This window comes from Gossypium hirsutum, chromosome A11 (genome assembly GCF_007990345.1).
Source record: "Gossypium hirsutum isolate 1008001.06 chromosome A11, Gossypium_hirsutum_v2.1, whole genome shotgun sequence".
In the NCBI taxonomy this organism is placed as follows: domain Eukaryota; kingdom Viridiplantae; phylum Streptophyta; class Magnoliopsida; order Malvales; family Malvaceae; genus Gossypium; species Gossypium hirsutum.
Window position 1 is genome coordinate 106,811,875 of NC_053434.1, and position 13,537 is coordinate 106,825,411.

At 34.7% G+C, this 13,537-nt stretch overlaps 1 protein-coding gene across 5 annotated transcripts; it reads left to right on the forward strand.

Annotated features, from left to right (window-relative positions):
* Positions 1–979: 979 nt before the first annotated feature.
* LOC107926805 (putative lysine-specific demethylase JMJ16) lies at positions 980–12,998 on the forward strand. 5 transcript variants are annotated; one of them, XR_005904985.1, is made up of 14 exons: positions 1,247–1,444; positions 2,944–3,015; positions 3,096–3,427; positions 3,607–3,678; positions 4,021–4,098; positions 4,230–4,754; positions 5,214–5,438; positions 5,904–6,065; positions 8,294–8,662; positions 9,252–10,611; positions 10,705–10,808; positions 11,386–11,583; positions 11,768–12,232; positions 12,589–12,998. XR_005904985.1 is itself a non-coding variant. In XM_016857727.2 (13 exons), the coding sequence occupies exons 3-13, from the start codon at positions 3,104–3,106 to the stop codon at positions 12,098–12,100; spliced, it is 3,750 nt and encodes a 1,249-aa protein (XP_016713216.2). In that variant the 5' UTR covers positions 980–1,074; positions 2,944–3,015; positions 3,096–3,103; the 3' UTR covers positions 12,101–12,325. The 5 variants fall into 5 exon arrangements, 4 of the variants coding, with proteins under 4 accessions (XP_016713216.2, XP_016713215.2, XP_016713214.2 ...); XM_016857727.2 differs by lacking the exons at positions 1,247–1,444; positions 12,589–12,998 and adding an exon at positions 980–1,074 and having other exon boundaries at positions 11,768–12,325; XM_016857726.2 differs by lacking the exon at positions 12,589–12,998 and having other exon boundaries at positions 1,109–1,444; positions 11,768–12,325.
* The last annotated feature ends 539 nt before the right edge of the window (positions 12,999–13,537 follow it).

Below are 13,537 nucleotides of genomic sequence, written 5' to 3' on the forward strand. Positions count from 1 at the left end.
TAACTCGAATTAGGGGTAAGAATTCGATCAAATTGAGTGAAACAGTTCGAGTTAAATTAGTAAAATTAATAATGTTAAATTAAAATCGTGTACAATATAACTATTTCCATGTTAGAACACATAAATTTGAAAACTTTTTTAAAGCAAAAAAAAAATTTAGTATGATAAACTTGAATCATTAATCACTTATTTAGATTCCATACTTATTATTTTATTAAAATTTATATATATATTTTAGATTTTTTTAAATTTATACTTTTAAAAATACAAATTTTAAAATTTTTATAAATATTTAAAATTTAAAAAATATTTTCAAAATTTGAAAATTACTTTATTTTTTTGTATTTTTTGTTAAGAGAGATCAATTTGCTTATTTTTAAAATTACCAGGGGCTAAAATAGTATTTATACTAATCTGTTATTCGAATTATTCAAATTGTAAAAATTCAACTCGACTTGAACTCGAAATCCAAAATTTCTTATTCAAGTTGACTTGAATAATTCGAATAACTTAATTTAATTAACTCGAAATTTATTTTTTTAATTTTTTAAATCAGATCAAATTTTGTTCACCCCTATTTATATATACTAAAATTTAGAATTAAGATAATATATATATTTGAAGTTATTTTGAGTCAAATAAAAAGATATAAATAGAAAAATGAATTTCAAATAATTTTCAACTAAATTAGTCATTTAAATTTTTTTCTTTTGTTAAATTTTTTTAACAATTTTTTTATAAATTTTGATTGTATGTATTTTTTTAATACAATATTTATGACTACTTTTAACATTTTTTTAATTACTAAATAAAAATAACACTCTTCAACGCATTTAAAGTAACATTCTTTCGCATCGAATGCCAAATTGAAAGGAGATTCAACTTCCTTTTGTCAAGTTTAGAAATTGACTTTTCAGTAATAATAATGTTTTTAAAATTAAAACGTGATAAATAAATAAATGACCTTATAGAAATAGTCGGTCCATACTATAGTTGATGCCAGTGTGAGAAGAAAGCAGAAACTTTTATCATTTGTTCCATGCGGCGTCCGCAGGAAAGGAAAACAGCCCACAGGTAAATAAATTAATTAAATTTACAAAAAAAATTTATCCTGAATTTTCTCATTTACCTTTTTCTTTTAATTTTTTATTCATCCATTAATGAAAAACCTCTTCACCTTCTCCTTCCTATTTTCCCCAAATTACCCCTCTCAATAAATTAAATACCGTTTATGCTTTCAATTGCTTCATAAAGACACAACAAAAAACTGAAACAAATTTATTAGGTCTATAGAAATTTAACCTTTTTTTATTAAAAATTGAATTTTCAATTTATGAAAATCTGTTACTTCTTGAAGCGGTGAATTAATTAATCTTCCATATTTACCCTTATCATCTTCATTCTTTTCCTTGGAATTGTTCTGCGTTCAGATTTTATTTTGCAGGTAGGGGTTTTGATGGTCATATTTGGATTTGTGGGGTACCCTTGTAAAACAAGGAATTTTAGGAAAAAAAAATATTATTGGTTTTTTATTTTATCAAAAAAAATAGTAACCTTTTTTTTCCCTCTGTTGATTTTGATTTTTCTTCTGGTGTTAGGGTTAGGGTTAGGTTTAGATCCGTTTAAAATCAGATTCAACTTTTCAATTCGTTTCCACTTTATATTTTTCTAAAATTTTTATTATGGTTTTAAATTTAGAAAATTTTTAGTGATTCCTTTTTCTCCCTGAAAAATTGGTCTAGTCAAAAGGAGTTATTTCAGCTGCTTAAGTGAAGTCAAATTATAGAAATCTTTTGGATCATGTAAGCTCCATTTTTTTTAATTTATTTAATTTTTAGATTTATTTTTAGGGAAATTTTTCTTGAATTCCCTTTTGTCTGATGATGACTATAAAATAGGAAACTAGAATTTTATGAGCTGTATTTTATTTTCTTTTGTTCTGAAAATTTTCTCGATCAAATTATTTGTTTGTGTTCTTTTAGGGTTTAGGACTGCTTAATCAATTGGGAAAGTAATGCAGGACCTCGACCATGGATTTAGCTGGACATTTATGTAGCAAATTGTGTTTAGGTCTCCTGATTTGATTCTCTTTATATATATATAAAAAGAAAACCGGAAAATCTGTTCATGAGTTTGATTTTCAATCTTATCTTTGCATATGAATTTCTGAAGGCTACAGTTGATGAGTTTTATTGATGAAAAAATTTCTGATCCAAGAAGGGTCTGCATGGTGTTATTTTCCTGTTATGTAGAACTTTCTGGAAATATTATTTTTAGAAATTTTGATTGCAAGGTTACATATTTGAAGGATCATGATTTTGAAGGTAGAAAAATCACATAGATTTCGACTGCATCATTGCTTCCCTGGTTTTAATCGATTATATAAAAAATGAGAATGCATTAGTCTTGTTGATTCACCTAATTAGGCTATACTAATAATTGGGGTAGGAGTTTTATCAAATGAATCTTATGGCTCTTTGTATAACTTCAGGTGGTTAGATACAAAATTATATTTGTATCTTCATTTCAGCTATTATCTATGGCATGATTATAGGATTTGGGGATTGACTTACGCATGAGTCAAAGGAAATATGATTTATCAAGTGTTAGGCCAGCAACATACTTCAGCATTGACCCTTACAAGTATAGCGAGAATGAAAATTTATACCAGGGATAAGACTAAAGCATAAATCTTGTGAATTTTATATTATGCGGTCTCTCTCTCATTCTCAATTAGCAATTATCAGTATCAAATATGCAGGAATATGGTCATGCCGTGTTCTTAGCATCCTCATATCTTCTTAGTAGTACTGAATTGTGGTTTTCTGGAGAAAACCTGGGATTTATTGTAACAGTTAATGGTTTGATTTTGGAATGGAGTGAAGCTTTTGGATTATGTTTGTCTATTTGTTTTCTGAATAACTGCTTTCTATTTCTGTGTAGATAAAGTTGCTTTTTACAGCAGTTCAGAATTATGGTTAGGATGTTGGGATGCTGAATTGATTCTTAATTAAGGTAGGCCTGTTTTGCATTCGACTATTTCCTATTCCAGATACAGGTGCAGTGCTTGAATTGTCACCTGTTGTCTTGTGTAGCAATACTGATGGGGACAGAACTTATGAGAGTTTGTGTTAAAGAAGAGAACGATGATATTCCACCAGTTCCACCAGGTTTCGAGTCATATGCATCTTTTACTCTAACAAGGGGGGCACAAGAGAATGTGAAACATGAGAGTGATAATGTAAAGTACTGTTCAGCCTCTGCAACCACAATTAGTTCTGTTGCCAATCCTGTCCAGAAGGAAACTGAGTTGGGCGATGTTGAAAGCACAAAGATTACAAGGTCTTTGAGGCGAAGACCTTGGATAAACTATGGTAGATACGATAACAGTCCAGAAGACAAGCTTGATTGTGAAAAGCTTGATCAAGTTAGTTTCTTCTTCTAACTTATTTGTTGAACCTTCTGTTTTCTTTTCTTTGTTTTTTTGAAAACTTTGTTTTATAAAAGTTCTGGATGCTGATTTTGAAAAAAATTCAAAATAGTATGCTATCCCTTTATGGCAATTCTATATGTTGGTAGTTTCATGTATGCCATTCATTTGAGCAGAATCAAAGATTGAGACATAATCTTCCTAAAGGTGTCATTCGTGGATGTCCAGAGTGTAATGATTGCCAAAAGGTAAGTTCTTCAACTTCTTTTGTTCTTTCCTAGTTTTGTTAACCTTTTACACGTTTCGCCATCTAGCAGCACCACTCTTCTATTGTCGTTTGTTTTTTTGACCGTACGATTATATTAATCAATCTGTAGTAGCAACATCCTAGATGTAAGAATGACTTGGAAATGCCTTATAGTTAAGTTTTGGCTAGTTTATATTTTAATGTAGCTTAAAGTGACAATGACTGGTAATTGAAAATGGAGCTAAACTATAGAATCTGGATTGTACGATTGATATGCTGTTTTTTCTTTCGTTAGCCGTTGTCTTCAAATATTATTTCATTGATATGTTAAGTGGTGGAACAGGTGATTGCAAGATGGCATCCAGAGGAAGCATGTAGGCCAGGTGTTGAGGATGCGCCTGTGTTCTACCCGACAGAAAAGGTATTCAATGTTGCTTACAACTTTGAGTTGTTTGAATATCATAATTTGCCCACTATAGTTGTTACTGGTTAAATCTGCAGTTCTGAATTAGAGAATTAAATATCTTAACTGGTTTTGTATTGTTTCTTCAGGAGTTTGAAGATACTTTGAACTATATAGCTAGCATACGACCAAAAGCAGAAAAATATGGAATCTGTCGCATTGTTCCTCCATCTTCTTGGAAACCTCCTTGTCCTCTCAAAGAAAAGAATATATGGGAAAATGCTAGATTTGTTACTCGTGTGCAGAGGGTTGACAAACTTCAGAATCGTAATTCAATGAGGAAAATGTCAAAAGTTAATAACAGTATGAGGAGGAAAAGGAGAAGATACATGAGAATGGCTGTAGACTGTAGTTCTGATAGTGGAAGTATCTGGTCTGCTGATGCCGGATTTTGTGAAGTAGAGAGGTTTGGGTTTGAACCTGGTCCAGAGTTTACTCTGGATAAATTTCAGAAGTATGCTGATGATTTCAAGGCTCAGTACTTTAGGAGGAAGGAAAATGATGTAGATATGGAAGGTAAAGTGACCGTTCTGCCAGATCTCCATGAAGCTTCAGTTGAGAATATTGAGGGTGAATACTGGCGCATAGTGGAGAAAGCAACTGAGGAAATAGAGGTAAGATTTGTGAATTTGGAAAAATATCACCTTTCCTTTCTGTTGATTAATTTACTTAGTGCCAGCTGCCGGAGCTATTGAAGTAATGGTCCTGCTCCAGGAGGCTTTGTTTGGACCAAATAAGGGTTTGTCAATACTATTTTTTTTAGCCTTTCTTAAAGTTGAGATGAGTTTCTCAAGGCTGGGAAGTTCCAAATTGGGGATTCTAGAAAATGTCACTAGGAGAATCTGATGGAAAAAGGCAATGATGTTTCAAGTAGACAAAAGGAAATAGTTCATAGTTATTTCCAACAATTTTATTCTGTTAAAGTATTTAAAAACCTCACATCAACAGAACTGTTATTTTTCACTCAAACAGAGCAATCAAGCTCCTGTTTTTTTTTATCTGCGCTGTTCTTTCTCTCATTTAAACTGGTTGCAAAGAGGAGTTGCTAATTCATATGCTCCTTTCCTTTTCAGGTCTTATATGGGGCTGATCTGGAAACTGGGGTTTTTGGCAGTGGCTTTCCTAAGAAGTCCAGTCAAGTTGGACTTGCTTCCAACGAGAAGTACATAAATTCTGGTTGGAACCTAAATAACTTCCCCAGGCTACCTGGATCTGTTCTCAATTATGAAAGCAGTGATATTTCTGGGGTTCTGGTTCCCTGGTTGTATGTAGGAATGTGCTTTTCCTCCTTCTGTTGGGTAAGACTTCCCTTGTGTGATTCGAACTCTTGGCTCTGGTATTTTCTGATAATTTTGCATTAACCTAGCTTGTGAGAAATGAATTCATGTCTATTTATTTTGTTTGGGTGAGTTTATACCCCATTAGGCCCTCTCATAGATCATGTGCCTGTAATTTGGCATAATAAGAATAGTTAAGAAGGTTGGTATGCCTGAAAAGTGATCAGATCCTGGATAGCACTGATGTGAAACCATGGATGAATTTGTTACTAAAATAATGGAAGAAACTCTTAACAAAATATTAGGCCACCTATTGCACCATTCAGATTTTGGGGATGTAGTTTTATGTTTTTAGGTGTTCATCGAGCAAGTAATGATTCTTTTGACTTATGAGTTTTTGAAGTCTCATTTAAGGCCATTACTAGGCTCACCTGAGGATGCTTATGATTGCTTTTCTTTCCATTTGTTTTATGTGGATGGGACTAGCATGTTGAAGATCACCACCTATACTCGTTGAATTTCATGCATTGGGGTGCTCCGAAAATTTGGTATGGCGTTCCTGGAAAGGATGCTCCTAAACTGGAGGAGGCTATGAAAAAGCATTTGCCTGACCTTTTTGATGAGCAACCTGACCTGCTTCACAAACTGGTGAGTTAAAAGATCTATGATTTGGTGTTCATATTTGTAATTATACCTAGGCGAATTTATCTAACTGTTTTGGAGCATGCCAATTGTTAGTAAGAAGCCAAATTTATCAGAGTATACTCTTGCTTCTTGAATTATGAGATAATCCTGGTAGCTGATAGCTCTTTATTGAGATAGCATGTTTTACTTGGATCAATCATTTAGTGTCTTGGTAAAATCAATTCTAAGCAGAACCTGGCACAACACAATTCAAGGGGTACTGGCTATAATGATTCCTAATTAAAAATTTTCATGTTTAAGAGAAGATCACAAAGCGACCTTTCCAAGCCACTAGCAAAATGATAACCTGAACTAGTTTTAGGTAATATATGAACTGAGTGGACCTGAACTTGCTCTAGTCTCTTTTCTACTTTGGATATCTGAGAGATGTGAGGATGTGATATGGACACTTTAATTGCAATAGGGTTTTTAGTTTTATTTATTTATTTATTATATCAGGTTTTACTAAGAGTTTTAGTTTTACTATATTAGGTTTTTGTTTCCTTCATACACTCTAAGTTAGGAATTATATTTTATGTCAATTAGGACTCTTTCATTTGTTATTAACAGTCTATAAAAGGCTGCCAATATGAAATAAAGAGGTAAGCAATTATTCTATCAAAAGAAACGTTATTTTGAGAGGGGGTTCAGTCAAGGATGAATCTGCCTTTTTGAGTAACCATAGGTCGAAGCAAAAATTCTTTCTCGTCTAGATCTGTGACTAGATCCTACGCCAAGTCGCATATCAACTTGGTATCGGAGCCAGCTGTCATGGGTGACGAAAAAACTTTGACAGCCAAGCTGGAGGCATTCATGGAACAAATGGCTACAAGGCAATAAGCATTAGAGGAGCAGGTGGCGATGTTATCTCTTTCGGTCCAAAAGACAACGAAAGGGGATTCAAAAAAAAATAATGAAGAACAAGGCAGCAATGGAGGCAAGAAAAGAAATTCAGATTTGCAACACGGTGGGGCCATGGTGCCACGATACTCTAAGATGGAATTTCCCACTTATGATGGGGTTGGAGATCCTTTAGGATGGTTAAAAAGATGCGAAATTTTTTTTGGCAATCAACGGACCAACGAAGAAGACAAAGTCGGCCTAGCTTCATTCCATCTTTTAGGAGAGGCACAATTATGGTTTGATCAAATCGAAGAAGAGGAGGCAAATCTGGATTGGGAACGCTTCAGAGAGTGTTGTCATATCAGGTTTGGGCCGCCTATGAGTAATAACCCCTTGGGGGAACTGGCAAACTTGAGACAAACTAGGACGTTAGAAGAATATCAACGCCAATTTCAATCACTACTCGCTAGGACTACTGATCTTAAACCTCGACAACAAGTAAACCTTTTTACTGCTTGATTGGTAGAGGAACTTAGAAACCTTGGAGTTGCAATGAATATGGCTCGAGCTTTGGAACTTAAACAAAAAGTCTCTTCCAAGATGTTATCTCAAACCAATCTAAACTGGTCAACTTTCCAAAACACTGACAACAATTCAATCATTCCAACAACTCAGAACATTGCAAAGGGAGGGGGACAAACAATAGAACCAACAGGGAACAACGGCAAAATAGGTTCTTCTGCACCATTTATTAAGAGATTGACATGGATAGAAATGGCGGAAAGAAGGGCTAAAGGGCTGTGTTATAATTGTGATGAGTCTTATTCCATGGGACACAAATGTAAAAGGTTATCTTGGATAGAAGTACCAGATGTTGAAGGCAAGCAAGATGATGATGGGATAGATGATTTTGGATAAGTTCTGAAGTTTATTTTGAATTTGAGCTTGAGGACAAGCTCAATTCCGAGAAGGGGAGTAATGATATGGACACTTTAATTGCATTAGGAGTTTTTAGTTTTATTTATTTATTTATTATATCATGCCTTTTTGAGTAACCATAGGTCGAAGCAAGAATTATTTCTCGTCTAGACCTGTGAGTAGATCCTACGCCAAGGCGCATATTAGGATGCTTTTCTGGTTCACTATCATATTAGAATACTGCATAACAAGTCTGTACATCATGTTGCAAATGTACTGGATGTTTTTAATTAACTGTTCGTTGTTGCATGCTACGGAAGATTAAATTTGTAGTCGTAACCCATAGTTGATATTTTCTCCCATGTATGCTTAATTACTGTAATATCACTGCACAATACCAAATATGCTCTGACCGTCTTTCTTTCATGCAGGTCACTCAGCTGTCCCCTTCGATACTAAAATCTGAAGGGGTACCTGTCTATCGATGTGTTCAGAATGCTGGAGAATTTGTTCTGACATTCCCTAGAGCATATCATGCAGGGTTCAACTGTGGTTTCAATTGTGCAGAGGCAGTAAATGTAGCTCCTGTTGACTGGTTACCACATGGACAGATTGCTATTGAGCTATACCGTGAACAGGGAAGGAAAACTTCCATCTCACATGATAAATTGTTGCTTGGAGCAGCAAGGGAAGCAGTCAAAGCCCACTGGGAGCTCAGTTTATTGAAGAAGCATACTTCTGATAACTTAAGGTGGAAAGGTGTATGTGGAAAAGATGGAATTTTAGCTAAAACTCTCAAGGTAAGTATTATATCCATTATTTGTCTTTGGGCTGATTTATTGTGTGGGACTTTATGAATTCTTGCTTAGTTCAGAATGTAAATGATCTAGATCTGAACTGTGTAAATTTCATTCTTAAGCTAGATTTTTGCATCAAACTCAAATTGAATGTTTGGTAAACTTTTTATGCGGTTTTGGAATAGTCCAATCTCTAGTAATCGTTGTTCCCAAATCTCTAAATATTTATTTGCATATATATGCATGTAGATAAATTCATGCGTGTATATTTCCATGTTTATTGTATACGTCCATTTAGACCCATGACCTATTATGCTGTATGTGTATATGTAAAATTCATTTTGTAGAAAATACGTATGAATTTATCCCTGGATTTGAATCTAGTATTCAATTGCAGAAATACACAAGTCATTTCTATATTGTTGATAACATAACCTGTATCTAGTAGTTAATTTAATTTCAGTCCAAATTCTGAAATAGAATTCATGTTTACCACGGTTTTGTAATATTTATTAACTTTTTAGCATATAAGCAATGCTTATATGACCTTGGGTTGATTTTGACCCGCTTTATATATTTTTATTGCCCACAGGCACGTGTTGAGATGGAACGTCTAAGCAGGGAATATTTTTGCAGTTCCTCTCATACTGCTAAAATGGAGAGCAATTTTGATGCTACCAGTGAGCGAGAATGCAGTATATGTTTTTTTGATTTGCACCTTTCTGCAGCAGGTTGTCATTGCTCCCCTGATAGATATGCATGCCTGAATCATGCAAAGCAGTTCTGCTCATGTGCTAGAGGTTCCAAAATTTTCCTATTTCGATATGATATAAATGAGTTAAATATCCTTGTTGAAGCAGTGGAAGGAAAACTAAGTGCAATATATAGGTGGGCAAGACTAGATCTTGGGCTGGCTCTGAGTTCATATGTAACCAAGGACAATATAGGTGGTAGGTTATCCCATGCATTGGAAGGAGTACATAAAGAAGTTCCTCAACCATCAGTAATTTCCTCCAGAGAATTACCAGGAGAAGATATGTCGAAAAAGAAACCCTTGATATTAGCTCAAATTTCTGCTCAGATGTTATTGCTACAAAGAAATAAACAATCAGAGGCTACTTTACCATCAAAAGATCCAAATTCTAAGTTGAAGAAAGGGGAATCCGTTCTTTCTGCTTTAAACTTGAGCATACCTGGAACCCAAACTGCCATGACAAGTGGAGTGAAGAAGCCTTCATCTCCAGCAGTCGTTAATACTATTCTTCTTAGTGATGATGAAGGTGATGAAATAGAGAAACCAGTTTCGGAAATACCAAAAGAACATTCTATCAAAGAGCATCCAGAAGCCTCAGTGAGGGTGGCACCATCTGGTGAAAAAGCAAGCACATGTAATTACAAGAATAAGGCTATCTTAACTACCCCTCTAACTGATGCTCCATTTACGAATCAAAAGGATGCCAATTCCCCTGATGTACAAAGAAATAATCATTCATCTCATTATTCGGAAGTGAAAGATGAGCATTCTGGAAATGGAATCACATTGCTAGGATCTAGTCGCCAGAATGATTTTTGCCATTTAGAATCTGCCACTGCAGAATCTGGTAGAAATGTTCAGGATTCTTCTAATACCATAGAGATGGATAATAACAAGAATAATCTGTTCACTGGTGAAAGCAGCCTTCAGCATCTGGTGCCTTGGGGAAGTGAAAAAGTTGACAAGGATAAGCATGAGAAGATGGGAGCCGTTGCCTCTGCAAATTTAGTTGACAACACAAGAACTAATGTAGGTGGGCCGTCTTGCTCTCAAAATAATGTTGACAGAAATGTCCGGCAGAAAGGTCCTCGCATTGCTAAGGTAGTGCGTAGGATCAACTGTAATGTTGAGCCTCTGGAATTTGGAGTTGTGCTCTCTGGGAAATTATGGTGTAACAGCCAGGCCATTTTCCCAAAAGGTTAGTTGCATTGGTGTTTACTAAGGCTGATGCATGTCAATATGCTAAGTATACTAGCTAGATGTATTCACTCGGTTATTCTAATCAATGCAGGATTTAAGAGCCGGGTTAGGTATATTAGTGTTTTAGATCCAACAAATATGGCATACTATGTCTCAGAAATTTTGGATGCGGAGAGGGATGGACCTCTGTTCATGGTAATTGAAAATTTTATGGTATCAATTATGTTTTTGTACCACTATCTTATTAATTGGACATTTTTATCTCTTACCTGAAAAAATGTTAAGTGTTTTTACTACATTTTTATCTCTTACCTGAAAATGTTGTTCTTACTCATATGCCTTCATGATTTTGGGAACTCATAGTAGACACGGACAGATTTATCTTCGTTCCTGAATTATTTGTCTCTGATGTTCATTGTGTTGATCTTTGCAGAGAGCAAGAAAGTAGCTTATGTATGCAATGTATCTTAATGATATTTGATTGTTAGGCAGAATTGACTGAATCTTGCCATCTGATCTATAGGAAACAAATCACTCCTCTTGTTCTCTAGCAGACTTGATTGTTTTAGATAATAGTATAATTTTCTAAACAAATACCATTTGGAGTGCTTGCTGTCATCTTTTCATCTGATGAATTTTAACTTCTATTTTAAAAGTTATCTTCCAACTTAGTTTTGAATTTCATCTTTGGTTAGAGCAAAGTGGGCAAATAATGACCAGAAATGTATTGTTCTTTAAGCATGCATGGCCTTAAATGTTGATTTGGTTTCAGGTATCTGTGGAGCACTGTCCCAGTGAAGTATTTGTTCATGTTTCAGCTGCCAGATGCTGGGAGATGGTGAGGGAGAAAGTTAATCAAGAGATAACGAAACAACATAGACTAGGAAGGACCAACCTCCCACCATTGCAGCCTCCTGGTAGCCTTGATGGGTTTGAGATGTTTGGTTTTTCTTCACCAGAAATTGTGCAGGTAAATTAGTTTTTACATTATTATATGAAAAATGTTGGTCAACTAGGTTATTTTAACTGTTTCTCCCCTCTCCCTTTATGCATTGACTATTATTAATGGCTTAACAGTTTGATTTTATGGTAAATGCTTAACTCTGACATTTGAAGTAAAGACTCATTTCTCGTATGGTTTAAACATAAACCAGGCCGTTGAGGCAATGGATCGCAATCGAGTTTGTATGGAGTATTGGGACTCTCGGCCTTACTCTCGGCCTCAAGTGCAGTTCCTACAACATTCTCATACCCCTAGTAATGGTGTCAACTTGCTTAGAACATCTGGGGAACAAAATAATGCAGGGGCTCCTCAGAACAAATGCCTGCCCAGTGAAGTTGACACACTACTAGGTTTATTCAAGAAGGCAAGCTCTGAAGAATTAAGCTCACTTTGTAGCATATTAAGTGACAAAAGGTCTCCCGAGGATGTAGACCGTGTGGCTCAACTCCTTAAGGAGGAGATTCGCAGTCGTCGACCTACATGATTGAAAATTTTTTTTTGGTGATTCGGATTCAAAATTCGAGTCGATATATCCCACATTTTTCGTCACTGTAAATATCAATATCCTGCCTTCACACTGCACGTACAGCCTCCATTCAACCCACCATTCTTTCAGGTAAGAAGAGTGATAAGAGTAGGTTATTTTCCGGTGGGATTTTTGCATACTGACTGATTTTTGTAGCATAAGAAAGAAAAATGCCTTCTGAAAGTTCAACTGGTCGATTTTCGAAACCATCTAATGTCATGTTGGCCTCCAATCTTCAGCGGCTACCACAATCTGCAATTCTGCATTTCCACTTAAAACCATTTTAATTTCACTTATTTTCATTAAAAAAAGGTTAAATATGGGCCAAAGGATCAGTCTGTATACAGTTCTGATATAAGGAAAAAATATAATTATTGTATTTCTCACTAAAGTTATTTTAGTTTTACATTAGATCATGTCTACCTTTTTTTCAAACCAATCTGCAGAATGTGTCACGGTCTGCCTAAGTAGGGCCATTCTTGGTGCTACAAGTCCGAAATGGTGTGCGTGCAAGAATGAGTTGGGGGGCTGCCGGAATGTTTCGGGATACCCCAGAAGTGTTGACCTAGTCAATTGAGGTGAGAGGCTAAGTTGCATGAGGATCAAACACCTTACCAAATCCTTTTTAAACGTTTCCTGGTCTTTTGTTTCTCTCACTCCTCTTTTCTTGTTTCATTCTTTCGTTCTCTTTTCAACTCCTTGCAATTGTAGCGTCTTTCTAACATATTCTTCTATAGAAATCACAACCTACCGATGCACGTAGACTCTGTAATATCCCAAATTTTCAATACAACATTTGGTATCGTTGAAAATAAGTTAGCTAAAAGAGAGATCAAGGAATTAATTTCATATTTGAGATGGAAAGAGTTGCAATTTTGTCAAATTGAGAAAATGCGAATTAATAATGATTATTTGACATGGGAACGATATGGAATATGTAGTGATAGGATGAGGATCACATTTGAACTAAATTGGATAAGATTTGAAAGTAAAAGGATCAAATAATAATTTTACCGTGAAGAGAAAATAAGTTTAATTTTTATTATTGTGGACTTATGTTAAAGAATAATTATGGTTTATGAAGTTTGGATATATTACGTATTAAATTTAATGTCAACAAAAAGTGGTAAGAAACTGTTGAAGTGTAAAATTTTCGTATAAGGGTATTTTAGTTATTTCACATTAGATTTATGTTTTAGAAATATTTTAAGTGGAGATATTATATGGTTGGGATCAAATTTGTGCCATTGGATGTGTTGATAACATGGTGAGTAAATGTGGATTACACAAATTTTATTTGGACTCTGACCAACTTTGACTTGAATTATTTTTAGGGTTAAAAAAAAAATCCTTTCGCCTCTACAAGTTGACCTCCTCTCTTGTGAAATGGAAAAT